The sequence below is a fragment of the Arvicola amphibius genome, chromosome 7, assembly GCF_903992535.2.
Source record: "Arvicola amphibius chromosome 7, mArvAmp1.2, whole genome shotgun sequence".
Lineage (NCBI taxonomy): Eukaryota > Metazoa > Chordata > Mammalia > Rodentia > Cricetidae > Arvicola > Arvicola amphibius.
Window position 1 is genome coordinate 69955974 of NC_052053.1, and position 27982 is coordinate 69983955.

Here is a 27982-nt window from a genome sequence, read left to right on the forward strand (position 1 = left end):
CTCAGTATCCCTGCACAGTCCAACCTCACAGTGTACCTCCCCTTCTTCTAAAGGAGCTCCAAGCAACCCTATGTGCTTGTCCCATGGCACTTCCCACTGGGGAACAGCAGACTTGGATAAGGACTGGGACTTGGGTATCTTCAGCTGACTGATTGATAACCCCAGGTACTGAGAACAGTGCCTTGACAAGTAGTGAGTGCTCAGTATGTACTTGCTGTATTACTAGAAAGATGAAGTCTGAGACACTCACCTCAAACGACTTCTATGTCGAGCTGACTTCAGGAAGAGAGAATTTTAATTCTGTGCAATGTAAAAACCAAATTTCAGTGTGGTGCTCTGCTCTACAGTGCTTGGGAAGCTGTGTTCAGTAGGGTCTCATGACGAGAAATGAGGGTAACTAAATTCCTTTTTTTAAATTGGGGTTACTATTGCTGTGAAGAGACACCATGACCACAGCAACTCTGTAAGAGAAGACATGTAATTGGGGCTGGCTTACAGTTCAGAGGTTTAGTCCATCATCATCCTGGCAGCACACAGGCAGACATGGTGTTGTGGAGAGGTAGCTGAGAGTTTTATATCTGGATCCAAAGGCAGCAGCAGGAAGAGAGAAAACCACTGGGTCTGGCTTGGCACTCGAAACCCCAAAGACCACCCCCAGTGACTCGCTTTGTCCAACAAGGCCACACCTACTCTCACAAGGCCACACCTCCTAATGCTACTCTCTAAGCATCCAAATATTTGTGTCTATGGGGCCACCCTTATTTAAACCACACCAAGAGACCCAGCTAATGATGAGTAATCTTTCTTTTGCTATAGAATGTTATGCTCTATATACATAAGAAAAGACTACAACTGCAGGTCTTTGTTTTTGTAGAATGCCAAAGAAAACAATTTTTTTTTTTTAAAAAAAATGCTATACCTAGTTCATCAACTAGAGCCTTGCAGCAGTCTGTTGCAAAAAACACTGAATAGCTGGAGGCAGGTCTGTGGGGACTCACCCCTGAACACCTCCAGGGCCACAGTAGGCCACTGACAACTGATCCACATCCCTCACACAGTCATTCTAAGGCTCAGTGGGTGTGAAGGAAGCAACTTCAGGAAAGAGAAACCACAGGATGGGCACAGCAGGTCTATGTGCTGCATACTTACTAGCCATGAGAGCCTGAGAAAGTGCCTGAGTAGAGTGCCCAGGACAGAGCCCATACAAGTGGGGACCAGTGCTGTAGGAGTGGGGGAAGAAGAATGTGGCAGAGGCACTGCCAGAGGAGTGGGGCTTCACGGTGGGAAGGTAAGAATATTCTGAAATTAGAGAGTGCTGCTAGCTAACTGTAGACTAAAGTTAGTCACCCTAACTGTAGACTAAAGTCACTGGGCTTGTACTTTAAACGGAATAAATTTTGCATCTTAACATAAAATCTTGATGTAAACTAATACAAAATAATTTACTCAAAATAATGCAATTTAAATTTGATTAGCTTGTGATACCTAATAGATACAGCTGGTGACATTTACCTTAATGCTGAAGGTAGACAGTGCTGCAAGCTGAGGACCGTGCTTGCCATGAAGGGCACAAGATTCTCATTTTTATCGCAACAGTCTGTAATCAAACAAATAAGGTAGGAAGAAGCCCGACCCCCGAAGACAGAGCTACTCAGCAGGTAGTTTCCTCTCCAGCTTAGGTGAGGAATTCGACCCAGGCAGCACACAAGGAGGCAAAGAGCCACCCCTCCCTTCACAAGCCATGTCAAACATCTGAATTAAGTCATTGTTTTCATTTGTTTCCAACAATTTATCCTGAAGAATTCTCTTGTCAGCACGTGAAATCCTGATTATTATTTATTATTCTATACATTTTGTTGAGTTTTACTCATGCTGCTATCTTCTGAATTTCACTACACAGCTTAATACTGATAGTAAAAATTTACTTTTTTACTTGTAAATAGTGTGAACAAGCTTCTCCACAGGGACACTGACAATACAAAGATGACATGCTACAGGAGTTTATCCTGGAACTCACTTTGTAGACCAGGCCAGCCTCGAATTCACAGAGCTTCACCCGCCTCTGCTTCCTGAGTGCCGGGATTAAAGGCATGCATGGCTACCACCTGGCACATAGTTTGTTAAATTACACTGATTTATAAGGGGAGCTGAGGGGCAGTGAGTGTATGCTATGACATATATATGTATGCCCGTGAGAAGATAATTTACAAGAGTTGGTTCTCTCCGTCCGTTATGTAAGTCTCGGGAATCAAGCTTCAGTCAGCAAGTCTGGCAGCAAGAGCCCTTACCCACTCCACTGAGCCATCTCACTGGCTTCCATGTACCGTTGTGTGTATGCAGCACTGGGACTAAAGGTATGTGTTATCTATCATGCATGGCACATGTTTTTTTAATTGCAAAGCTAACAAAATGTCTAGTTGCATTTCTTAAAACAAATATACAAACTGGGTATAGTAACTGTGCTTCTACAGGCAATAAACTTAAGACAAAAGACTTAAAAAGACTAGCTGGGCAGTGGTGGTGCATGCCTTTAATCCTAGCAACACAGGAACTCAGTCTGTGAGTTCGAGACCAGCCTGGTCTGAGTGAGCTCCAGGACAGGTTCCAAAGCAACACAGAGAAACTGTCTCAGAAGGAAAAGAAAAGGAGAGGAGGGAAGGGGAAGTGAGGGGAGGGGAGGGGAGAAGAGAAGGGAGGAGAGGAGGGGAGAGGAGAGGAGAGGAGAGGAGGGGAGGGGAGAGGAGAGGAGGGGAGGGGAGCAGAGAAGAGGGGAGGGGAAGGGAGGGAAGAAAGAGAAAGAAAGAGATAGATTAATTTAAAAACACCATGCTCTCTAGCCCAATTAGGGGAGCCTGGTTTCTCCCAGAACACTCAGTATCAGTGACACGCTACACTCTCAGAGGCTGAATAACACCCTAATAATCCTGCTCAGAACATTTATTCCAACACCTTTTCCAGTTTCCAATTCGTAATTTTTTATTGAGTCTGCTTCAGAAAGCTTCTTTCAAGATGTTCTGTTCACAATGGCAATGGTCAAATGTGCACTAAAGTTAACTGAACCACAGACTAGAGGAGCTCCTTCATAAGAGGGAAGGAGCTTGGGCAAAGCCCTGACTCATCCTCTGTGCTTTTTAGCACATACGTTAATAGGATAGTCTTAAAACTCATGTGGAAATGTAAGAGATCTAGAGCAGCCAAATTCTGAGAAAGAATAAGACTCAATTCAGCTCAGCAATGAGGACTCAGGTATTAGTCTAAGAGCAGCAGGGCTGAGTTGAAGGTTACTGGTTAGCAGCTGATCTTCACTGGCCCTCCCAAGTCAACCTGTTGAAGACACTGCTTGGGAGGACAAGTGGTAGGTTCTAAAACCTCTCTAGGTAGGATCTTTTCTTTTCTTAGAATTAATGGACCATGTGATACCAGACACATAGTGTGATCATGTGAAAAATACACAGAGCCATGAAGTGATGAGTGACTACTTCAGTCAGAGTTGGTGTACTGCTCTTTCCTCTTATCCTCCTACCTTTTCCCCCATGACAGGTTTTCTCTGTGTAGTCCTGGCTGTCCTGGAACTTGCTCTGTAGAACAGGCTGGCCTCGAACTCACAGAGATCCACCTGCCTCTGCCTTGAGTGCTGGGATTAAAGGCATGTGCCACCACCGCCAGGATCCTCCCACCTCTCTTAAAATGCAAATATCACCTGAACTTTCTGTTCCTAAGTCTCTTACTAGCATTCATACTTTAAAATGTTTGTTTTATGTGTACGGATATTTTGCCTACATGTATATCTCTGCATGTCTGGTACCCAGAGGAAAGTGTTGGATCCCTGGAACTACAATTCTAGACAGTTGTGAACTACCATATGGATGCTGGGAATCAAACCAGGGTCTCTGCAAGAGCAGCCATCTCTCCAGACCCCTTGCTTGTTTTATTCAGACACAGACTCACAGAGTTCAGGCTGGTCTCAAGCTAAATATGCAGCTGAGGATGACCTTGAGTCCTTAATATTCCTGCCTCTACTTCTGAAATGCTGAAGTTATAAGTGTGAGCTACCATCTCTTCACATTTCTCATCAATACTCTATTACCAGCATTATAAAAATTTTTCATTTTTACTGTGGGATGCACTTCGTCTTGCTGCTACAGTAATGGTTACTTGTCAATGGTGTTCCAGTTCCTACATTCTGTACAGTCAACTCCAAATATCCTGACTCATTTCTTTTGAGGCACTTGACAAATTCCTCTAGGGCACATACCCCAGACTAGGGTTCCAGGATTGGCAAATACAGTCTTCAGGTCAAATGTAGACAGCACCCTAGTTTTCTAAGGCATTAAACTCAGAATCATGGTCTACAAAGTGAGTTCCAGGACAGCCAGAGCTACCCAAAGAAACCCCCTGAGCTAGGCGGGGTGGTTTGTGCCTTTAATTCTAGTATTCGGAAGGCAGAGGCAAGAGGATCTCTTGAGTTCAAGGCCAGCCTGGTCAAAGAGCTAGTTCCAGGACAGGTTCCAAAGCTACAGAGAAACCCTCTCAAACAAACAAAACAAAGGCCATGTGATAAAAAGCACATGTGATCTCTAAAACCTGGTTTTGCTCTTACGGAAACTGTGATACTCTTAGCCCTGAACTGTTAGAAGTGAAGAGAAAGCTGGTGGGCAGGATGCAGAAATGGTCAGCTTCACTAATTTCAAAGAGTTCTCCAGGAAGATGTACACACTCCCACAAGCAGCACAAGACTGTCCATCTGCAGCTTCATTAACACCTGGAGTTACAGATCTCTGCATTTCTGCCAGGCTACCTGCGGGTAGGAGAAACTGCTTCCTCTGCTCTTGACCACAACTAAAACAAAAGCCTTCTGTGACCTCAAAACAGGGAAGACAGTTAGAAATGGAGCTCAGTGGCTACCTAGCATGTCTGAGGCTAGCCGAAGTTACACAAGACCTTGTTTTCAAAACTATGGAGTGGGGATGCTCAGTGGATAAAGACATTTGCCAAAAAGAAAAAAGAAAATCTGACAACTAAGTTTGATCCCTGAGACCTAGATGGTAGAAGGAGAACTGACTCTCTCTAGCTGTCCTGACCTTCACACATGTGCCACAGCAAGTACACCGTCAACATCATATCCCACCGTGTGTGTGCATAGGGACAGGGCAACTAAACCTTCAATTATAATATTATTTATCCATATGTTTTGCTTTGGTCTTTGGTCATTTATAGAAATTTGGCAAAATACTATATGGTCTGTTGATGCAGGTGGGTCTTCTATCTATCTGTTGCTTTCATTGGTTAATCAATAAAGAAAACTGCTTGGCCTGATAGGTCAGAACATAGGTAGGCGGGGAAGACAGAACAGAATGCTGGGAGGAAGAAGGCAGTGAGACAGTTGCCATGAAGCCAGCCACCAGGTCAGACATACTGTATCTTTCTCAGTAAGCCACCACCTTGTGGTGCTACACAGATTATTAGAAATGGGTTAAGCAAGATGTGAGAGTTAGCCAGTAAGAGGCTAGAGCTAATGGGCCAGGCAGTGTTTAAATGAATACAATTTGTGTGTTGTTATTTTGGGTGTAAAGCTAGCCATGTGGGATCCGGGTGGGATGAAAAGCAGGCCTGCGCGCCTCTTCACTACAGTCTGTCCTGAAAATTTTACCTACTGAAGCTGTTCTGTCATCCAGAGCAGTATGGATTTTAACAACAGGCATTAGGTCTATTATTTGGTCTGTGGAGGAGTTTCCCCCATGCTGACAGGGAATGACTGAACCAAATTTAACATGGGGCCTACAAGAGCTGCCCCCACAAGTAATTTATTGATGGCAAAGGATTACCTTGCTTATCCCTTGTTGAACTGCATTCATTTGTCCAGTGTCAGCCTTTGCCACACTTTCTACATACTCTAGAAAGCTAAAGCCTTCTGTTTGGATTATCTCTTAAAATAAAACAAACAAGTTTCTAGAAACACCTAGCCTACAATCCCTTTTTAGATGACCTTGTTTATCAAAATTAAAACATCTGACATTTTGATTTTTCTTAAATTTTTTACAAATCATTTCTCCTATCCAAGTATCATCATGAATATGAGTTTCAATAACAACCATATTTCGTATCCATTCATCTGTGGGTGCTGATCTCACTTAAACTGTTTTGCATTGTGAATTAGCCTTTTTCTATTTACAGATGAAGTCAATCTTTATAAAAAAAAAGTCAGCCAGGCAATGGTTGTATATAAAATCTATATGTGTGTGTGTGTGTGTGTGTGTGTGTGTGTGTGTGTGTGTGTGTGTGTGTGTGTGTGTGTGATCTTTAAACACTTCAAAGACATACTGAATAAGACATTTAAAATGTTTTAATAACATAAGGCTTTTCTTGACAATGAGACAAATCTGCTCCTGGCAGTACCAATCCACATTTAAAAAAAGGATGTTGGCCATTGAAGAACCTCTGTATGGAGTTTACTTTCTTTGTGGCAAAAGCTAGTCATTTGGGCAAGAAACTGTCCTTTCCTTGACTGCTGACAGTATGCTATCCAAGCAAAAAAGTGACTGCTGAACTTTGCCAAGAAATGGTAGGATAGTCCTTAAAATTTCCTGCTTCTCAGAAGTTTGCCAGAGATTCTAGGCCTGTAATCCAAAGTTGGATGCCTCACCACTGCAGTAACTGTTGAGGCAGCCAGCTGTTTCTGTCATTTCTTACAATTTTGGAAGTTGCTTGTTCTGTACTTTCTGTTTACTCAGGTAATGGTATATCTTTCTCAGGTCTTTGGTGGGGTCGAGGACTAGACAGCTACAGATACAGTTCTCCTTAATCATGGTAGAAAGCAAATTAGTTATGAAACATTGAACTCATGGGGAGAGGACAATTAATGGAGTATTTTCTCAAAATATGCCAAATATAAATGGACTGGACATTGTGACTGTATCTCTTACTTGATAATTGTTCTTGCTGGATATAGTTTCATTTTGTTAAGGTTAATACCTTTCCTTTTTATTTAGTATTTAGACAATACCTGATAATGTTCTCTCTCTCTCTCTCTCTCTCTCTCTCTCTCTCTCTCTCTCTCTCTCTCTCTCTCTCTCTCTCTCTCGTTTTTTTGTTTGCTTGTTTTGTTTTATTTTTTGAGACAGGGTTTCTCCTTAGTTTTGGAGCCTGCCCTAATCCTCACCAGGCGGGCTTGAACTCACAGAAAACTGCCTGTCTCTGTCACCAGAATTCTGGGATTAAAAGTGCACACCACCACCACCTGGCAATCATTCTTATTGTATAATTTGTTAGAATTAGAATTTTTCTTTTTTAATTAGACAAAAACAGGGAAATGTTATAGGAATTTGGCCTGTCTTATGGCCTGATGTTCAAAAGAATTAGGCATTGGTTAGAGCTGTGAAGTTCATATTCAAATGGCTAGAATGGAGTTCCCTGGCAGACTTGGGAGAAGGGAAAGAGAGGCCCTTGGAGGAAGATGTGTGTAGGCAGATGCTGCTAGTTCGTTCCCAACTGCCCAGACCTGAAATAATCACACAGTAACTATATTATTTGCAATACTGTTTGGCCAGTAGCTCACGCTTCTTAATGGCTAGCTCTTGTATCTTAAATTAACGCATTTCTAGTAATTTGTGTACCGCCATGTGGTTGTGGTCTACTGGTAAGGTTCTGTCTGGTGCCACATGGCATCTCCCTGATTCCACATACTCTCTCCTCCTGTATCTGCCTGGAATTCCCACCTTGCCCTATTCTGCGCTGCAATAGGCCCAAAGCAGATTCTTACTAACAAATGGTATTCATAGCATAAAGAGAGAAATCCCACATTAGAAGCGGGCAGGGCAGGGGGGAAGGGGTGTGCAGGCCTTCAAGCCAGGAAGTGGACAGTGGTGGTATGTTGTGGATGCTTGCATTCTCTCAGATTTATATTCTTAATATTTACCTCTGAGTTTTATTTTTTAATAAATAATAAAAAAATTGCAATAAAATTCTGTCTGGGGGAAGGGCGGGGCTCCTAAAGTTAAGATAGCTGCATCCATCCTTGTGGGTCAGAAGTCCCCCATGTCCCACCTGTAAGCTATGCACTATCATGAGAAAAAATAGCAATATCAGTCTTTAAAACCTCTCCAAATAGAAGACTGTAGAAACTTGATTAGATGTCATGATTGGATAGAAATACTTTAATTTCACTTATTTTGCACGGTTATAGACACAGTATACCGCTGTCCTAAAATTTAGATCTAGCAATCATAAGCTAATGAAATTGTATATTTATAATCCTATTGAAGAAAGCTTATGATATACAGTAGTATATTATTTGTGTTTTAATAAATAAAGCTTACCTGAAGAGCAGAGGGCAAAGCAGCCACACTAGTCTACCACACAGACCAGGCAGCAATGACACACGCCTTTAATACCAGCACTAGAGAAGACTATAGGATGGAAGGAGACAGGTTTCAGGCTCAGGCTCAGTCTGAGGATTTGTGGAGGCAGGATCGCCCATTTTAGTCTGAGGTAGAGGGAAGAGCCAGTGGCTAGCCACTTTGCTTTTCTGATCTTCATTTTGAACTCTGGTATCTGTCTCTGGGTTTTTATTATTCATGTTATAATGCTGTTTCAGTCAAAGGCATTAAGGATGGTGTTTGAAGCAACTTTTAGGGTTCTGTCAACTAACGTTTAACAGTCTGAACTGGAAAAGCAACATGGAGTTTCCAATGCCCAGAAACTGAACACATACAAATCTGCATAATAGGGCAGATCACCTACATGATGGAAACCCAGGCTACCACTGACACTTCAGCTTCCATCCTCCTGGAAATCAGGTAGGAAAAGAATGTTTTCTTCCAACATATGAGGAGTTAGCTTTTACTAAACAGAAGACAGCACCCCTAGACAAGGAGTTACAGTGAAGGCAATTGCATGTCTAGAATATGGACTTATCACTCATATACAATGGGACCCTGAAGAGGAACCAAGGCCAGCAGTGAGCATAAGCAGCAGCCCCGGAGTCTGCATCCTTGCACTGCTATATTGTAGGACTCTATGCTTTTCTTCAAGCAGACTTAGTGCTTTATTCTTCACTATCTGCTATAATTTCAGGGGGAAATCTACTGTACCTGATGGCCTTATATTACCCACCATAAGATATCTATGTCCTCATTATGAGGACATAGCTTTACAGATTCCAGTCAGCTGCTGTGGATGCTTGGCTTTCATGTGTCATACAGCAGAATAGATAATGACTTCACACTTGTAACTTCAGCACAAAGTTTCTACTCCTGTGATTTCGCTTCATTTTAATTTTTGAAGCTTAAAAACTAGAAACAAAAGTATATTTGCTGACAAAAGAGTGTTCCAAAGAACTGGAAAGTCCGGGGAAAACCAAAAAAAGGAAGCATCAGATAAACAAAGAAAATGGCCCCTACTGCAGAGCACAGGAGTGAAGATCATGTGAACATGTGAGCAGAGCATAAACACCCATGTTTCACTACCTGTGGCTTTTCTGTTACTATTAATGACCATAGCAAATGAAGGAAGGAAGGGTTGATTTTAGCTCACAGTTTGAGTGTGCAGTTCAAAATGGTAGGGGAGGCATGGCAGCAGGAGCAGGTGGCGCTGGTCACATTGCATCTGCAGTCAGGCAGCAGAGAGATGAGTGCTGGTGCTCAGCTCACTTTCTCCTTTTAATATATTCTACTACCTCAGCCCATGAAGTAATACAGTCTATACACATGGTGGTCTTCTAGTAAGCCTTTCTGGAAACTTGCTCATAAACACATTCTGAGGTCTGTCTCCACACCTCTAACTCAGTCAACTTAACAAGATCAGACCAACCCACGCAAACTGACAGGAGCAAAAAACTAAATTACAGATAATAGCTTACAACTATAAGAAAATAGCAGTTACTTGTAGCTCTGCATTACGCCTTGGTTCATATAATTAAGACTATTTAGAGATTTATTTATTTTTCAATCTTTTATGTATGAGTGTTTTATCTCACCTGTATGTGCTCCACATACATGGTACTCAGGGAGGCAAGGAGACGGCGCTGGAGCTCCTAGAGCTAGAGATACAGGTGATTGTTCACTGAATATTGTTAGTGCAGGAAACCAAAACCAGGTCTTCTCTAAGAGCGGTCAGTATTCTTAGCTGCTAAACCATCTCTCCAGGCTATAACTTAGAAGTTCTAAAGCACCTCTTAGATGAAAACCTGTCGATGTGTTGCTTTTATTGGTTAATGAATAAAAAAACTTCCTTGGCCTGTGATAGGGCAGAATAGAGCTAGGTGGGGAAAATTAAACTGAATGCTGGGAGAAAGAAGGCGGAGTCAGGAGAAGCCATGGAGTCCAGCCAGAGACAGACACTGGATAGAATCTTGGGGGTAAGCCACAGCTATGTGGCGATATACAAATTAATAGAAATGGGTTAAATTGAAATGTAAGAGCTAGACAATAAGACGCTAGAGCTAATAGGTCAAGCAGTGATTTAATTAATACAGTTTCTGTGTGGTTATTTTTGGGCTGAGCAGCTGGGAACAAACAAGCAGCCTCCCCACAACAGCTCCTCTGGCCCATAGCTGGAGTCCTGCCATCTAGACAGAAAGGTAGGAGCAGGACCCAAAGCTCAAGCCACTGTGTAGGTGTCCTGCAGCAGACAAGATCTTTTCAGGGGAGGTCTTTTCTGGCTACAAGAGTGAGGTGAGAGGAGAGAGAAGGGGCTGTTAATTCCCTTACCTAGAGTGTTACCTTTACAGTAAAATGGATTCGAAGAGCAAAAAAACATTAAGGTTACATTAAGGAGAGTTTACAATGTTTAAAACTTTAGAATAAAATGTGGTATTGGAGTTGGCAGCTTTCATCGCTCCTTCCATTCTCCCTTAGACTCCCCCTTTTCTGCAGGGTTTAAACTCTGCTCCAGTCCTAATTCAAATCTTCTGCCCCCCCCCATTCCCTGAATACTTGACACTGCCACACCTAGGGAGGGCATGGGGCTAAGAAAGAAAACAGCTCTTCCTCTCCAACTCTGGAAAATGATGAGAAACTGTAGATACCTATCTTTCTGGTCATTGTGAAGAATTAGGAATAGAAGCTCAGATTTTTGAAAATTTAATTGTGACTTGGAATCATGAAAAGGTTTTGTAAAATCACAATACAAATAAAATGAAAAAGACCCTCTTCCCTTAAAAAACAGTGAAACACGTGCATTAACTATGTAACCAGTTGATGATGTGGCAAGGGAATAGAGCTCATCTTAGCTAGGTCTTCTGTTGCTGCTGGTATTCTTATTTTAAACAACCACACACCTGAACAGGTTAAAATAACTGATTGCATATGCTGAGTCTTTTAGAAACCAAGATTTTCAGCATGAGAGGAAAAAAGACCAAGCTCCCACATCATAAGTGCCCATAGCAAGAGTCCCAGGGCCCCAAGATCCCACCTCCCACAAAGGAAACCAGAGCTGCTGAGAAAAAGCAGGCAGCTGCAGGTGGCAGTAAAGAAGCTTCAAGATGAGTAGAGAACACCTAAAGAGGCCAGAAAGCAGGGAGGGCAGCCTTTGTCACAGACCAAACACTGTGCCTAGCAATCAGGAAGCTCCGCTGGCCAGAAATGGCATCTGACTATCTCTAAGCATACCTGAAAATACGATTCAATTCACAAGAAACAACTGGTTACATACAAGTGATAGTAGACCATATGGCTGAGAACTTATAGAAATAAAGACTCAGGCATATATTTTCCCATTCACTATTTGAACTGTCCCTTAGGGTAAGCAAATACTCAATGAGGGAACTACTGACACAACAATGCAGAAATATTTCAGTTATTCAAGGAAGAATACATGACAGAGTTAGAACAGAAGCATTTTGCAGACTCTTGTGACTGAACAGAGGTGCAGATATTGTGCCTCCAGACAAGAACACACTAGCCTACAAGGAGGGTTGATGAAGCCAGGAACCAGCCTCTGCATATATACATCTGTCACATGTTCAGTGCCAATGGCCAAAGCCAGGCAGGGAAAGCTCTCATAACAGTACAACCAGCCTGAAGTTCAGAGCACAAAAACTCCAGGGAACCTGGGTGGAGAAGATTACAATGACTGAGGAGACTTACTGGCTACTAGCCTACTTCACAGACAGAAAGAACTGTTAACTATGGGGTGTGGGTGGCACTGTGATGCTGCTGGGTTTATAAAAGAAACTTTAGTGACAGTTTTCTGGCTACTTTTTAAATGATCTAAAGTAGCCATGTAGTAACTTTCACTTTGCAAATACTTCAAACCCTTTTTGTATTTATCTTAATGTTGTAACATATTATGGATTCTTAATTCCAAGTATAAAATGTCACTCAATAATCACCATGTCCTTTCCTTTTTTATTTTTTTCAATCACAAATCAGAGATTAGAACAGTATTTATTTCCCCTTTCAAGTCCCTATTGAAAGATGGTTAAGAAGGCAAAGGCACAGTCCTATGAGGAGCAGTGGCCAGCAGACGGTCAGAAGGCATGCTTCTGCGGTGAGATGCAGGGGGAAGAACTTTCAGAGTGGGCCTGGCAAGGCAGCAAGGCCGCTAATCTTGTTTGCTGAAGTTATTAAATCATTCTTTAGCCCCAGAGGTCCTGTTTATTGTGATCACAGTTTAATGCTGGCTTTAAAAAATTGAAAGAGGATTGAAGAGATAGCGGTTAAGAGCTTTTAAAAGGGTCCTGTGTTTGGATCCCAGCACCCATTTCAGGCAATTCACAAGTGCCTATACTTCCAAGCTCCAAGTTATCTTTATACCCTCTTCTGGACTTCACAGACATCCTGCATTCTGATGCATAAACCCCAAAACACACACAAATACACACACACACACACACACACACACACAGAGGACTTCACAAATGTCCTGCATTCTGACGCACAAACCCCAACACACACACACACACACACACACAGACTTCACAGATGTCCTGCATTCTGTGCACAAACCCCAACACACACACAAACACAAGAGTTTTTTTTTTTTTTTTAAAAAAAAGAAAGAAAATAAAGCTAGATGCAGTCAAAAACAAAACAAACCCAGGGGCACATCTGCAGATCTTCAACAACTGTCTAAAAAGGAAACTGCTATGGCTAAAAGCCAGCAAGTTCAGCATGTTTTAGAACTACCTTATTTTTATGCAAAGCAAAAAGGTAACAGTTGAAAAAAGAAGTCTGCCCATATTAAAAATTTCCAACAGCATACCTGTGTCATATGCTGTAAGGAGGTTCGGGGAGGCTAGGAATGAGGGAGAAGCTTCCACAAGACGTTGAGCAGTGCCAACCTTTCCCTTCAAGTAATGGGGATCTTGTACCTGAGAATCAAGAAGAAGGCCTGGTCAGCTTTAAAGCAGCTGGAAAATGTTAAAAGCTCTAAAATACAGAATTCCAGAGTATGCATTTTTGTAAAATGAAAGTTCACGGTAAATGTTTTTAATCAGTCTATATGGACATGTACTATGATTTTTCTATACTTTAAAGATCACACCATGCATTATAAAGTTTGATTCTTTTTTTCCTTTAAGTTTCTTTTATGCTAAACTATTACATATACACAGCAAAGTTGAGGTAACTTCACACAGTATTACCATGGTTATTACACAGTAAGCCTATTACCACTCTGGTCAGGTAATGGAGTGCTGCAAGAACTCCAGAAATATTAAATACTTTGCTCTGAATGCAATGATTCTGTAACCTCCAAGAAACCACTACTTTGGCCAGGTAATGGTGGTGTACACATTAAATCCCAGCACTCAAGAAGGCAGATCTCAGTGAATTTAAGGCCATCCTGGTCTGCAGAGTGAGTTCCAGGAAAGCACGGGCTAAACAGAGAAATGCTGTCTTGAAAACTAAAAAATAAATAAATAAAAAGAAAGAAAAAAAAAAGAAACCATTACCTTAACTTTTATGGTTGTAGTTCTTTGCTTTTCTTACTACAGTTAAAATCCAGGTAAGCAACCCTAGAACATACTACTATTTTCTTTTCTTATTTTTGCTTGCTTCTAAATTTTATATAAATAGAATCATATTCTCTCTCTGTACATCAGGCTGGCTTCAATCTCAAAAAGATCTGCCTGCCTCTGCCTCCAAAGAACTGAGATTAAAGGTGTGCTCCACCACGACTGGCTTTGTTGTTTATATTCTCATTTTGCATTTTGTTGTTCTACACTGTTGCTGCAGCTAGTGCTTGTTTCCATTATCATGTAATATTGAAATAAAATACATAACTTGGCTATCCAGTCCTTGATCCAAAATGCCTGATTAAGAGCAAATATGAACCTCATAAGGCCTTTCTGCTCATCTCCCTCAAACACACAGGTGCCTAGATGTACACATACATCTAGAAGAGTGACTGCTTTACAGGCAAGTGTGAAGTTCAGAATCTTCTACAGAAAGCCCAGGATTCCTCACAGCAGCTATAATAATTTGCACCCCTAGAAGAAGAGTTTGAGAGGACCTCTGTTGCTCACTTTTTGAACGGAACTCATTAGGTGTATTAATCCTGCTGACTAAATAGCCGCATACTTTTTTTTGCTATCCTTCCAAACTTTTGTTTATTTGTTTGTTTTTTGAGACAGGGTTTCCCTGCAGCTTTGGGCCTGTCCAGGAACTAGCTCTAGTAGACCACGCAGGCCTTGAACTCAGAAATCCGCTGCCTCCCGAGTGCTGGGATCAAAGGCATGCACCACCACTGTCTGGATGGTATCATACAAACCCTTAATACAAACTTTAGGTTAACTTGAGTAAATTTTATAAAAATTTATATCTAATGATTATTGGGGGCTGCAGACCCCTGGCCCCTTGACTTTCTTTGCCTGTCACAGATCCTTTGCCTGTTGGAGTGAACTGAGCAAAGCAACTTGTTTACCTGTGCCTGCAGCTGCTCTGAGCAGGAGACTCTGATAGCAGGGGAGTGGGTTCTGGTGAGGCCTGCAGCTGAAAGATCCAGGGAGCTGGGTGAGGCTATCAGTTAAGAATCTCTATATAAGCTTCCCTGGAGCACAATAAACTTGGCATTCTTATATCACAGATGACCCGTGTCCCCGTGTCTCTGTCTGTGTGCATGTGTTTTCAAGTCTCCAGCTTAGTTCCCGGCTCACATACCGTCCCATAGCGCAGGCACTGCAGATGATCACTACACATATTGTAATCTACGACCTCTATGGAATTAAGTTTTAAATCAGGAATGAAAGGTAATTATAAATCCTAATACCAGTACGCAGAAAGCAGAGGGACGAGGATTGTGGCAAGTTTGCAATCTGTATTACAACAATGGTCTGAAATATACTGACACTGACTTGAACTACTATGCAAGACTGGCCAGTTTGTTTTGTTTTGTTTTGTTTTCCCAAGACAGGGTTTCTCTGTGTAGCCCTGACTGTCCTAGAACTCCCTCGGTAGACCAGGCTAACCTCGAACTCAGAGATCCACTTACTTCTACCTCCTGAGTGCTAGAATTAAAGGTGTGGGCCACCACCTCCAGGTCAGTTGGCTAGTTTTTATAAACATCTTTGTGTACTTGAAAGATACCTATGAGGTTAATTTTTAAATATATATAAAACATCAAACCAGAGAGTTAGATGCTAGTTACATTTACTTTTTGCTTATTTGTCCCATCAATTGTAGCTATGTTCAAAATCTTCATTGTGATTATGAATGTGCTCACTTTTCTTAGAACTGCTGTCAATGTCTATTTACCATTCTGAAGTTATGCTGTTAGATTTATCTAAGTTTAAAATTAGTTTTCCTCTGAATTGAAACCTTTATAATTACAAACTGTGGAAAGCTTAATATGCCCCCAAATAATTTCCTCAGCCTGATGGTCACACAGGTACATGCCAGTGACTAACCCACTCACAGTCCTGTCTGTTTATAAGCCAAGTTCTGCTAATATAATGTAGGCATAAGCAAAACATATGTTGCTTTCAGACCTGACCTCACACATGTAGATTCTCTCTTCCCCAGGTAAGACAATCCTGCAGAGTATGCCAAGGCTCTAAAAGATGATAAAATGGAGAAGTAGAAAGAAACTGAACTAGGCTGGTGAAAAGGCTCAGGGTAAATAAAGGCATTTGATGACCTGTGCTGTGATCCCTGGAGTCTACATAAGGGTGGAAGAAAAGAACAAATCCAAAGTTGTCCTGTGATCACATGCTTTCTGTGGCATACTTGTCCACATACATACATCTCTATGTGACAGGATATTAATATATTAAAAGCTGTTGATATATTTGAGACCCCTGCCCACATTACTGTGTCTGCCATGCAGTGCATTTTATCTGATTTTATACAATTGTGCATCTGGTTGGTATCCGTGTAGTATGTTTTTCTTCGTTTCAATTTTAACATTTCTGAATCCTTATGCCCTTAAGGGTCCTAGTGAGCAGCACTGACTTAAATTTCTTAGAATTCCAATTTAATATTTTTATATTTTTAAATATTTTTTAAGATTTACATTCTATACATGAGTGCTATGTCTAAATGTATGCCTCCACACCAGAAGAGGACATCAGATCCCATTATAAATGGTGGAACCACCATGTGGTTGCTGGGAATTAAACTCAAAACCTTGGAAGAGCATCCACTGCTCTTTACTTCTGAGCCATCTGGTCAGCCCAAATACTTTTATCTTTTAACTGGAACACTTGATCCACTTATACTAAAAGTGATTACTCATATTTGGGTTTCAATCTGCTCTTTTAAAAGGGGCTCCGATTGTCTTCTTTGGGATTAGGTACCACTCCTGTCCCTGCTCCTAAATCATCAAGTTAAATAATCTCTTTCTTTTCTTTATTATTTAGAAACTATAGCATGAACTGTGACTTTTCAAGGCCCAACATTTGCAAACTCTTCTGGATGACAAAACTGTAAGCAGTCAGCTTTACTCACATGTCCACCGCTCCCTCTGTGCACCTGTCTGTGTTCAAACCCTATAAACCATTACGCCTTATGTGACAGTCATTTATCTGTTAGATGCTGAACTTTTGCATTGTTGAGACAGGGTCTTGTGTAGCTCACACTGGTCTCTAACTCAACTATGTAACTGAGAACAACCTTGAACTCCTGATCCTTCTGCCTTAAGTCTAGCATCTTCCATTTTCAACTATTATCTTTCCAAGATACTTCTGTACCCAGCCACCCATCTCCTTCCCTTCTTCTACCTCCTGTTTTCACTTATACGTGAGGCACCATTTTATCGGTCTTCTGCCTTCTGTGTTTTCTATTTTCCATTTCTGCATCACTGTGGCATTTCTCTTTGCTCTATTACCCCATTTGACCATAATGGATTTTCCAATGTTAAACTAACCTTTCATTCTGGAGTTAAACTTTTTTCTTGTCATTATGAAGTAACCTCCTTATCTGTTGTTATATAGATTTGATTTGCTAAACATATGAGGTATTTTTCTTGATTTATAGATCTTTCATGGAAGTTTGTCTTCATTATGTTTTGTCTGATCTTGCAATTAGGATAGTGCTGGCTTTGCAGAACTGATTAGAAAATATATTCTACTTCATTTTTTAAAAAAGCTTTTGTCCAATTAATATTTTCTCTTATTTTTAGATTTACTTTTGTTTATGAATGTTCTGCCTGCATGAGTGTACAGGCACTTTGTACATATCTGGTGCCAGTAGTGGGCTGAAGAAGACACTGTCTCCCCCAGAATTAGTTATATATAGATGGTCATGAGCCATCATGAGGGTGTTGGGAACTGAACCCAGGTCCTCTGCAAGACCGACAACTGCTCTTAACCACTGAACTATCTCTCCAGCCCCAACATTCTTTCTCTTAAACATTTAGTGTAATTTGCCAGTAAAATAATGTATAGTGTTCTTTTAGGTATTTTAAATAAAACTAAGTTCTTTTTCAACATTTTTTCTTTTTTCAAAAACTGTCAAATTTCTTTTAAATTTTTATTTATTTGCTGAATGTATATGGATGCACACGTGCCACAAGCATGTGTGAAGTCAGAGGACAACGTGCAAAGTTGGCTGTCGACTTGATCACGTGAATCCCAGAGACTGCACTCCAGTCCTTAGGCTTGAGGTCCTCGGCCTTCACCTGCTCTGCTATCCTTCTAGCCTTAATATACAAAAAGATTATACCTCTCCTTGAGTAAAACTTGACAATTGTTTTCACTTGTTAGAAGTGCTAGCATAAAGATATTTATATTATCATGCTTTGGCCTGTGATACGTGCTGTTGTCCCACTGTATATTTCTGATGTTGACAAATTTTTTTCCCTGAAAGAATACTTCCCTGATATAACATACATCTTCAATTTTTCACAGTATAGAATCATACATAGTTCTCACATAGCTATGCATATCTACATAGCTAGGCAGAGTGTGGCACATGCTTCTAATCTCAGCATTCAGGAAGCTGAGACTGGCGGATCACAGACTTCATACCAGTCTAAGTTACTTATAAACTATTGCACAAAAAACAAAAACAAAGCAAATAAAACCTTATGAACTCCATACTTTCATTTTCTCCCTTCTTTTTCTGTTATTATTTATTTTATCATACAAGTATTATAACTTCCAAAATACATTTTATTTTTCACCTTAAATAGTTAATTTTTCAAAAGTTACTTGAAGTAAAATGAGCCCATGATGGACCATTTTGAGTTCCTATTATTCTTTTACAAAAGCTTCCACACTGTCCTCTTCTTCTATCCAAACGTCCTTTGGTATTTTCTCAAGTGTAATTCTGCTGGCAATAAGTTCTGTTAGTTTTTCATTTTAGTTATTGGGGTTTTCTTATTTTTCTAAGATAGTGTCTCACTATGTAAACCAGGTTGGCCTTCAACCTGCAATCCTCCTGCCTCAGTTTCTTCTGTGCTCAAGTTCTAGGCACCATGCCAGACAGATATTTTTGTTTTCTTCTTGGGTTGAGACTGGGATTGGAACCTAGGCTGCGTGTGCTATGGAGTCCTAGGTCCTTGGGTTAGCTTTTCTTGGCTAAAAATCTCTCTTCATCTTACAAAGAGCTTTGTGCTGGGTAAAAAACTAGCAGTTAAGGTTTGGAATTAAGGTTTTTTTCTTTCAGTATTTAACTCATAAGCCAACTACTTAAGATCAGTACTTTTTCTAAAAAAAAATTAGTATTCATTTATTTTATGTGTGTACATGATTTGCCTTATGTATATGTGTACCATGTGCATACCTGGCACACAGAAAAGAATGTTGGATCCCCTGGAACTGGACGTACAGGTACTTGTGAGTTGTGACACGGATACTGGGGACTGACTCCTCTAAAGGAACAAGCACTCCAGACCCCACTGATTGCTTTTACACACTGCTAAATACTGGATTTTACTGTCCTATCCTTGTGACTGAACACCTCATGCACATTGGGCAAGCAATGTACCACTGAGCTATGCTCCTTGCCCCCAATACCATGAAAATTTGCCAATTTTCTCTATAATTCTCTCTAATACTTTCTCTTTTGTTCTTGTTGAGTTTTTCCGTAGTGGCTGGAATTAAACTCAAAGTCCTGCCTACACTAAGCACCCTCTCTTCCATTGTGCCCCAGCCCCAGCTCTTACTGTACCTTTTCAAGTTTCTGGGCTTTGTTCTTGAATACAGCTAAATTACCTAGACTTGGCTAGAGAAAATCAGAAGCAACTTACTTTAGGGCTATAGCCTCCTACAGGTTATAGACTGCTGAGCTAGCTACACATCAACCTGGGTGAAAAGTTGCTCTGCATCCCACTAACAATGAAAGGCAATCCTAGAACATATTCCAAGACTTATGTGACGGTCTGCTCTTTCTGATGGCTTTTTCTGGCTTTGAGGTAAGTCTGCTGTGTATATGATAACCCAGGCAAAACTTTGGGGTCATTGTGCAGATCCCTGCAGTTCTAAGCAGCTTCCCTTTCCCCAAATTTGCTCTGCTTTGTCACGCTGATGAGGTTGCTGAACTCTGGCCTTTTTCCCCTTACCTAATGTGTGGAGACTCTAAACCAGGTAAAAAGCTACCTAAAGGCCAAATCCAACCTGCTGCTGCTTTTATAATGAAGTTTTGTTGGAACAAATCTATACTTGTTTGATTACATTCGTGCTTTTATAGAGGAAGCCCAAGTGAGAACAGAATGGTCATGACAGAAACCAAGAGGTTCCACATGCCCAGCACGAGTGCTTGTTGCCCTTTATACAGGAAATCACGCAGTGCCTGCTCTAGTTAATGAGCTGGGTACTGTGTGCTTGTCCATCTGGTTCCCTGTTTCAGGGGACACAGTCCTAATTTACCCTGCACAAATGTCAGAAAATTGTTTTTACATATTCTGCCTGGTTTCTCAGTTGTTTAAATGGTTTCTAAGTTGTTCTGGTTTTGGGTGAAATAGAAGACTTGCCTTAGGCACAAATTTTAAGAGAATATGGAAAATGTACAATGATAGAGAACATCAAAATTAATGGGGAGGACACTAGGGAACAACATATAAAAATTTAAATACAGCACCAGTCACTGTGCTGTATGGGAAAAACAATCAATACCAATATTATATTTACCTAAAATTTATTTTTCACCACATATTTCAATTAATTTGATTTTGAAAAATGATTTATTTATTATATAGTGTTCTGCTTGCATGTATGCCTGCAGGCCATTATAGACGGTTGTGAGCCACCATGTAGGTGCTGAGAACTGAATTCAGGACCTCTGGAAGAACAGCCACTGCTGTTAACCTCTGACCCATATCTCCAGCCCTTAACCTGATTTTTAAAAAGTACTACATTAAAATATCATTAATCTCAATTACCAACTATTTTGGTGCCCCCTTAAATTCTATACTATTTGCCTCCCCTGGATCTGGCAGAGACCTAGTCCCAGTATTTTATCACAGTGCAAACAGAAGTCTCTAGGAATAAGTCTCCCATTAAGTAAAATTAAGACCAATGCTAAGAAGAATTATTAGTATTTTCTTCTCAGTGATGTCTGGGAAACAGAAAATGCTCCCATCAATTGCTATCAATAGTTGTAGTGATATTTCATTTGTATTTTAATAACTAAAGCTTGTCTGAAGATCAGAGAGTAAAACAGTCCCACTGGTCAGCCTTACAGACCAGGCAGTGGTGACACACACTTTTAATCCAAGTAGTCACACTAGTTTGCCATAGAAACTAGGTAGTGTGTGCCTTTAACCCAGTGGTGAACGCCTTTAATCCCAGCTCTAGAGAGAAATATAGGATGGGAGGAGACAGCTCACAGACATAGTATCATTCTGAGATTCCTGGAGGCAAGATCACCATTTCAGACTGAGGTAGAGGTAAGAGCCAGTGGTTGGCTGTCTTGCTTTTATGACCTTCAGATGAACCCCAATTTATGACTCTGGGTTTTTATTAATCGTGCTACAAATAGTCACATGTGTATGTGCGTGTTCCTACTGTATCAATCAAAGGCAATCATCAAATGGATAAAAAATAGTTTTGTAAAAAAAACACTTTGTAGACAAGATAGCACTAAGAGACTTTAAATTTTCCTATAACCATGAAATATATGCACACAAAGCATGGGTGCAAAAAAAAGCAAAATGCAGTCAGGCTGAATTTAGGTGATGTTTTAGTTACTGTTCCATTGCCATGAAGAGACACCATGACCATGGCAACTCTTAAAAGCATTTAATTGGGTGCTTGCTTACAGTTTCAGAGGCTTAGCCCATTATCATCATTGTGAGGAGCATGGCAGCAGGCATGACACTGGAGTAATTGAGAGCTACATCCTGATCCGCAGGCAGGAAGAGAGAGGAAGAGAGAGAGAAAAAGAGAGAGAGCAGATAGACAGACAGACAGACACTAGTCCTGGTGTGGGCTTTTGAAACCTCAAAGCCCACCCCCGAACCTCCTAATCCTTATAATCCTTTCAAACAGTGTCACTTCCTGGTTACTAAGCATCAAATATTATGAGCCTGTGAGGGTCATTCTTATTCCAATCACCACAGGTAATAATTTATAATACAATATGAGGAACACCAAACAACCATCTGAAGCACTGACACCAAGTCAATTTACTGACTAGTGAAAGTTCTTAGTGCCCAGTCTCCAAGCACATCAATTCAATTTTAAGCAAATAGACGGATAAACTTACTGTCTTGCTTTTATAGAATAACTATACATATGAAATCAGCCATCTCATTTCCCAATATTCTCAACTCCTAATTCCACTGAATAAACAAGAAAATGTCATCTGAATCCCACATATTTTCTATGTAATTTATTTTTTCTAAAGCATAGTACAAAAGAAGTTTTCAAATATTCTGTCAACATTCCTTATACAAATAAAATAGCTACATTAATAAATTTTGCTGAAAAATAAGGGGGGAACTTTGAAGATAGGTTAGACAGTTACTAAGCAAGTCTAGGAAAGACCCAGTGTACTGAGCATACCTGGAAGACAGCCAGCACAAAAAGCACTGTGGCCACCTTTCACATGTAGGCTGGCAAGCAAGCCAAACACTGGCAGGGAACTTAGCATCCACTACTTTTGAATGCCAACACTTTTAAGACAAAAAACAAACTTAAAAGGTTTGTCTATACATCAGAATGCCAAAAGCACTGGGGCAGGTTTTACTAGTTTTCAAAAAAAAAAAAAAAACCACTTAATTCTTTCCATCTTTATATTTAAATGCAAACACAAGGGAAGAGTAACAAGGAAGGGCCCACTTGGAACATAAAAGGTCATTTATTCTAAAAAGGGGAAGAAAAATTGAAGCAATCAATAGTTCAGAAAACTAGTAAAATTGGTCATGGGGAAAAGATTTCTTGGCTGAACCTCTGAGAAAATCTTATTAAGGAAAGTGTTAACATAGACTTCAAGCCACCCTAATCTGTCTGATGTCCATGCTGGGCACTATGAAGAGGAGGATAAGGACAGAGGCCCTGCATTCACCAACTATCAGGCTAAGAAGGAGGACAGTCCAGGCTCGAGGTGTAAGACATGAAAACTACCAAAGGGAGATGTGGTTTGAATTAGGTATGACCCTTATAGACTCATGTGTTTAAATGCTTGGCCCACAGGGAATGGCACTATCGGAGTAGGTATGGTTATACTGGAGGAAGTGTATCACAGTCAGGGTGGGCTTTAAGGTCTCCTTTGCTCAACGTGACGTTCAGACCACTTCCTGTTGCCTGCAGATCAAGATGTAGATCTCTCAGGTCCTTCTCCAGCACCATTTCTGTCTGCAAGTCGTCATACCCTGCCATGATGATAATGAACTAAACCTCTAAAATGTAAGCCACACTAATTAAATGTTTTCCTTTATAAGATTTTGCGGTGGTAGAGGGAGGGAGTGGGGATGTGGGTAGAGGGGAGGGGAGGGAAGTGGGAGGAGGGGAGGAGATGGAAATTTTTAATAAAAAAATAAAATAAAATAAAATAATTAATTAATTAATTAAATAAATACAATTCAACTCATCAAAAAAAAAAAGATTTTGTGGTGATCATGGTGTCTCTTCTCAGCAATAGAAACCCTAAAACGGCCATGTGGTGGTGGCGCCTGCGCTTTAATCCCAGTATTAGGGAGGCAGAGGCAAGATGATCTCTATGAGTTCAAGGCCAGCCTGGTTTACAAGAGCTAGTTCCAGGACAAATAGGGCTGTTAAACAGAGAAACTTTGCCTTGAAAAACCAAAACCAAAATAAACAAACAAACAAACAAACAAAAAACAGAATGAAACCCTAAGACAGGAGATATAAAATATATAGAGCAGTGATTTCTATGCATAGGGCTATAGGGAAGATCTCTCCAAGAGGACATTAATGCCATAATCAAAAGGATAGACAAAAATTAATCATTTTCTCTAATCCTCAGATCTTAAAATAATAGACAGAGGTAAATGGAGTAAGAAAAAAGTAAATGCTTAAGTGGCTCAGTATTAAACATCTCATTTTATGAAGCATGTGTTTTATATCAGTGTGTGCATGTGTGTCTACGTGTGTGTGTGTGTGTGTATATATATATGTGTGTGTACGTGCAGGACATGCCCACAGTGCTTCATAAGTGATTAGGCAAATTGGAAAGGTTGAGCTTTAAAAATGTTCTTGTTCAAAGGCTACTTCTCGGGGCTGGGGAGAGGTCAATGGATAAAAGTGTTTGCTATGGCAGCACAAGAATCTGAGTTTGAAGCCCCAGTAGCCACATAAAAAATTGGTTATGGAGCCAGGCGGTGGTGGCGCATGCCTTTAATCCCAGCACTCGGGAGGCAGAGGCAGGCAGATCTCTGAGTTCGAGGCCAACCTGGTCTACAAGAGCTAATTCTAGGACAGGCTCCAAAGCTACAGAAGAAACCCTGTCTCGAAAAACAAAAAAACAAAAAAACAAAAAAAAAAACATTGGGTATGGTCACACATGCCTGTAACCCACCCCTACCAATGGCAAATTCCAGAGTTTACTGACCAACCAGCTTGGCCAAAATACAGAGTTTCAGGTTCAGTGAGAAACCCTGTTTCTGGGGAGTAAAGCAGAGGGTAATGGAGGAAGCCTCCACATGGACACACCTGTGCACATGCATCTGTATACAACTCATTTTCCCCCCACCTCTCTCCATAAAAGGGGGAAAAAAAGACATCTCACATCTTTCCAAACGTAAAATGAAACCTCTATGCTAAATGACTTTCAGATACTAAATGGCATTTTAAAATTATCTTTACTGATGGGCAGTGGTAGTGGATGCCTTTAACCCCAGTAACCCTAGCACTTGAGAGGCAGAGGCTGGTGGATCTCTGTGAGTTTGAGGCCAGCCCCCACCCCGGTCTACAGAGCAAGTTCCAGTACAGCCAGGGCTACAAAAAGAAACCCTGTCTTGAAAAACCAAACCAAACAAAATCTTTATTAAAGGTGAAATATAGTTGGTTTTCTGTAGCCAGTGTATATAAATAGTTAAGCCATGTAAAACAGAACTCCATGAAAATTCAGAGGGGTAATGTTAAAGACTGAGATTGTATGTTGCGGCATGTGTGTTATAGAAGTTTTTCATACAGACTTCAAATTTAGTTCTCTTCAATAGTCACTGGGTCATGAAAAGTGCTTTGAGAAACCTCTTAAGAATGTGACTACAAAAAGGAGCAGAGTTTCTGGGGGCTGAGGGGACTTGTAGAATAAGACACTCCAGTTAATACCAGTTAACAAAGGGTCATTTTCTTTAAAAGACTGATTTATTTATTATGTATAGAACATTTTGCATCCATGTATGTATGCATGCCAGAATTGGGCACCAGATCTCATTGTAGATGATTTTGAGCCACCATGTGGGTGCTGGGAATTGAATTTAGGTCCTCTGGAAGAGCAACCAGTGCTCTTAACCACTGAGCCACCTCTCTGGCCCCCAGAAGGTCTTTTTGTTATTGCTGTTGTTTTGTGTTGTTATTGTTGTTTTTACAAAACAGGGTTTCTCTGTGTAACAGTCCTAGCTGTCCTGGAACTAGCTCTTGTAGAAATGTTGGCCTCAAACTCAGAGATCTGCCTGCCTCTGCCTCCAAAGTGCTGGGATTAAAAGCACGTGCCACAACCGCCTGGCGGAGGGTCATCTTTAACATTCTGCAAACAGAACTGTTTTGAGTGTGCAGGGCCCTGAGAAAATTTCACATGGCTGAACCTGGCCTCCAGCCAAAGTTACTGAACCACCTTGTTCATGGTGGCAATGCTGGAGGAACCCAAAACAGTGTTCAGAATAATGTGCCAACCCATCTGTCCTATTGAGGGGCAGGAGGTAGCAGGTGTCTGTTTTTTGAGACAAGGTCCCACCTGGCTGTCCTGGAACTCTATATAGACCACGCTAGCCTCAAACTCCCATAGATCCTCCTGCCCCACCCTGGGATTAAAGGCATTTTTAAACAAGTCATATATTAAAAACCTGTTCTAAGTTAATACTACCAATAGAATTTTAGATGAGCAAATTTGAAAGTAGGAAACAATTTGTTCAGAGACAGCAACTCTAGTGGTCACACTGAACATGATGTCAACAGTAGCAGTACTTTCTTCAGTGATTCACAGAAACCACAATTCTTCGCCCCCAAGGCAGGCCACATAAACTGTAAACACTAAAGCCCCATTGCCACTCAAAATCTCAGGCCTACTTCAACTGATAGCAGGTCCTCCTAACACAGTACAGAGCACCCTGTCGGGGCAGGAAGAGACAATGTTGCACATAGAGGCCAAGCAGGACTTGAATATACAAGTCTCCTTTGGTCTCATTCAGTTTATTCTACCAGATCATGATCTCTGATCATTTCTACACAAATGTCCACTATTTGTTAAGTCTATACATTACAAACAAAAGAAAGTGTGACACGCAGGATTAGAGGCAAGAAAATCGTAAGTCTGAGGCAAATCTGGACTCTACAGCCCTAGGGCCTTCGAGTCTTCATTTTATCCTTTGAGGTGTGGTCTCACTCTGTAGCACAGGCCATCTTAAGCCTTACTATGTAGTGCAGACTGGTCCTGAACTGTAATAATCCTGCTTTAACTTTCTAAATGTGGGGATTAGAAATGAGATTCACTTCAGAAATTTTCTTTGTTTTTGTTTTGAGACAGGATCTCACTCTATAGCCAGACTAGCCTGGAATTTATTCTGTAATCTTACAATCTAGGCTAACCTTGAACTCCTATAGATCCTCTTGCCTCAGCCTCCCCAGTGCTGGGATTACAGGAATAAGACAGCATGCTCAGGTTGAGGCTTCATCTATGAAGCCCCCCTAAATCGCATAAAACTGTAAAAAAAATTAAAATTTGACATTTCCTGTGGAAGCACTTAAGAAGTTTATGTTCGCCGGGCGGTGGTGGCGCATGCCTTTAATCCCAGCACTCGGGAGGCAGAGGCAGGCGGATCTCTGTGAGTTCGAGACCAGCCTGATCAACAGAGCTAGTTCCAGGACAGGCTCCAAAGCCACAGAGAAACCCTGTCTCGAGAAAACAAAAAAAAAAAAAGTTTATGTTCATGTGTGCACACCATGTACCACTGTGTATATATATGTACATCAGAGGACAACCTATGGGGAGTCAAGTCTTTCTTTCTACCATGTGGTAGAAATCAGACTCAGGTTGTCAGGTTTAAAAGCAAGTGCCTTTAACTGTTGAGCCATCTTGTTGGCCCTCAATCAACTTCCCCTGCTTTTCTCTTATAAACCCACATTTTGTTACAGAAATGTCAGCTATGATTCTTATGACTTTTCTCCTCTAAAGAAAATAAACATCCTCCAGCTGAACAGAGGCCATCAGTTGAGGAATACACAAAAAGGAGGTGTTCCTCAACCAGAGGGTCTAGATACTTTCAAAAGGTTTAAACAATGAATCTGCTTATAAAACATCATTCTCTAACATATGTAGTATTATCTGACCATGAAAAGTTAAATTGCCTGTTGAGTTTAATTTCATCCTCTCCTCTTTAGTTTTGTTTGTTTTCTCAAGACAGGCTCTCACAATGTAGCTCTGGTTGCCCTGGAACTATGTAGCCCAGGATGACCTCAAACTCAGAGATCTATCTGCAACTGTCTCATGAATGCTAGGAGTAAAGGAATGCAGCATTACATTGGCTTAGCTTCTTATTTTTTGAGACAAGGTGTCACTATGTAACCAGGAACTCATATATAGACCAAGCTCACCTCAAACTCATAGAGAGCTATCTGATTCTGCCTCCTGAATACTGGGATCAAAAGTGTGTGCCTCCACGCTTGGCTCAAATCTCTATTTTTTTTTACAAGTCAAGAAACTATCCTTCAGTTACTGTATTTTCCTCCTCAGAACAAAACAAAAAAATATAATCTTAATAAGATATTGCTACTGAATTTATTCTTAGTGTAAAATACAACTCTAGTACTAGACCCAGTCTCGCAGAGGCAGACACATAGCACTGACTCACAAATATTTATTAAGTGGCCTTTACAGACAAATGGTGCTGACCCCACTGGTCCTATCTAATACCAGATCTTACCTTTTGGGACCTTGCCTTTACTTTTCCTTACGATGTGATCTTTTAAACAGGCATGTGTGGG

General features: G+C 40.8%; 1 protein-coding gene and 1 pseudogene across 5 annotated transcripts in view; both read right to left on the bottom strand.

Annotated features, from left to right (window-relative positions):
- Traf3 (TNF receptor associated factor 3) overlaps positions 1-27982 on the bottom strand; it is a 107543-nt gene that overhangs the window by 32498 nt on the left and 47063 nt on the right. For 3 of the 5 annotated variants that reach the window (XM_038336726.1, XM_038336725.1, XM_038336727.1), the window contains exon 3: positions 13201-13309. The exons of 1 other annotated variant lie outside the window; for it this stretch is intronic. In XM_038336726.1, coding sequence (XP_038192654.1) covers positions 13201-13209 — 9 coding nt within the window. In that variant the 5' untranslated portion in view covers positions 13210-13309. Of the gene's footprint in view, positions 1-250; positions 269-13200; positions 13310-27982 lie in introns of those variants that run through there. One more of the 5 variants, XM_038336729.1, reaches the window with a different exon arrangement.
- Positions 25046-25679, bottom strand: LOC119818755 (annotated as a pseudogene).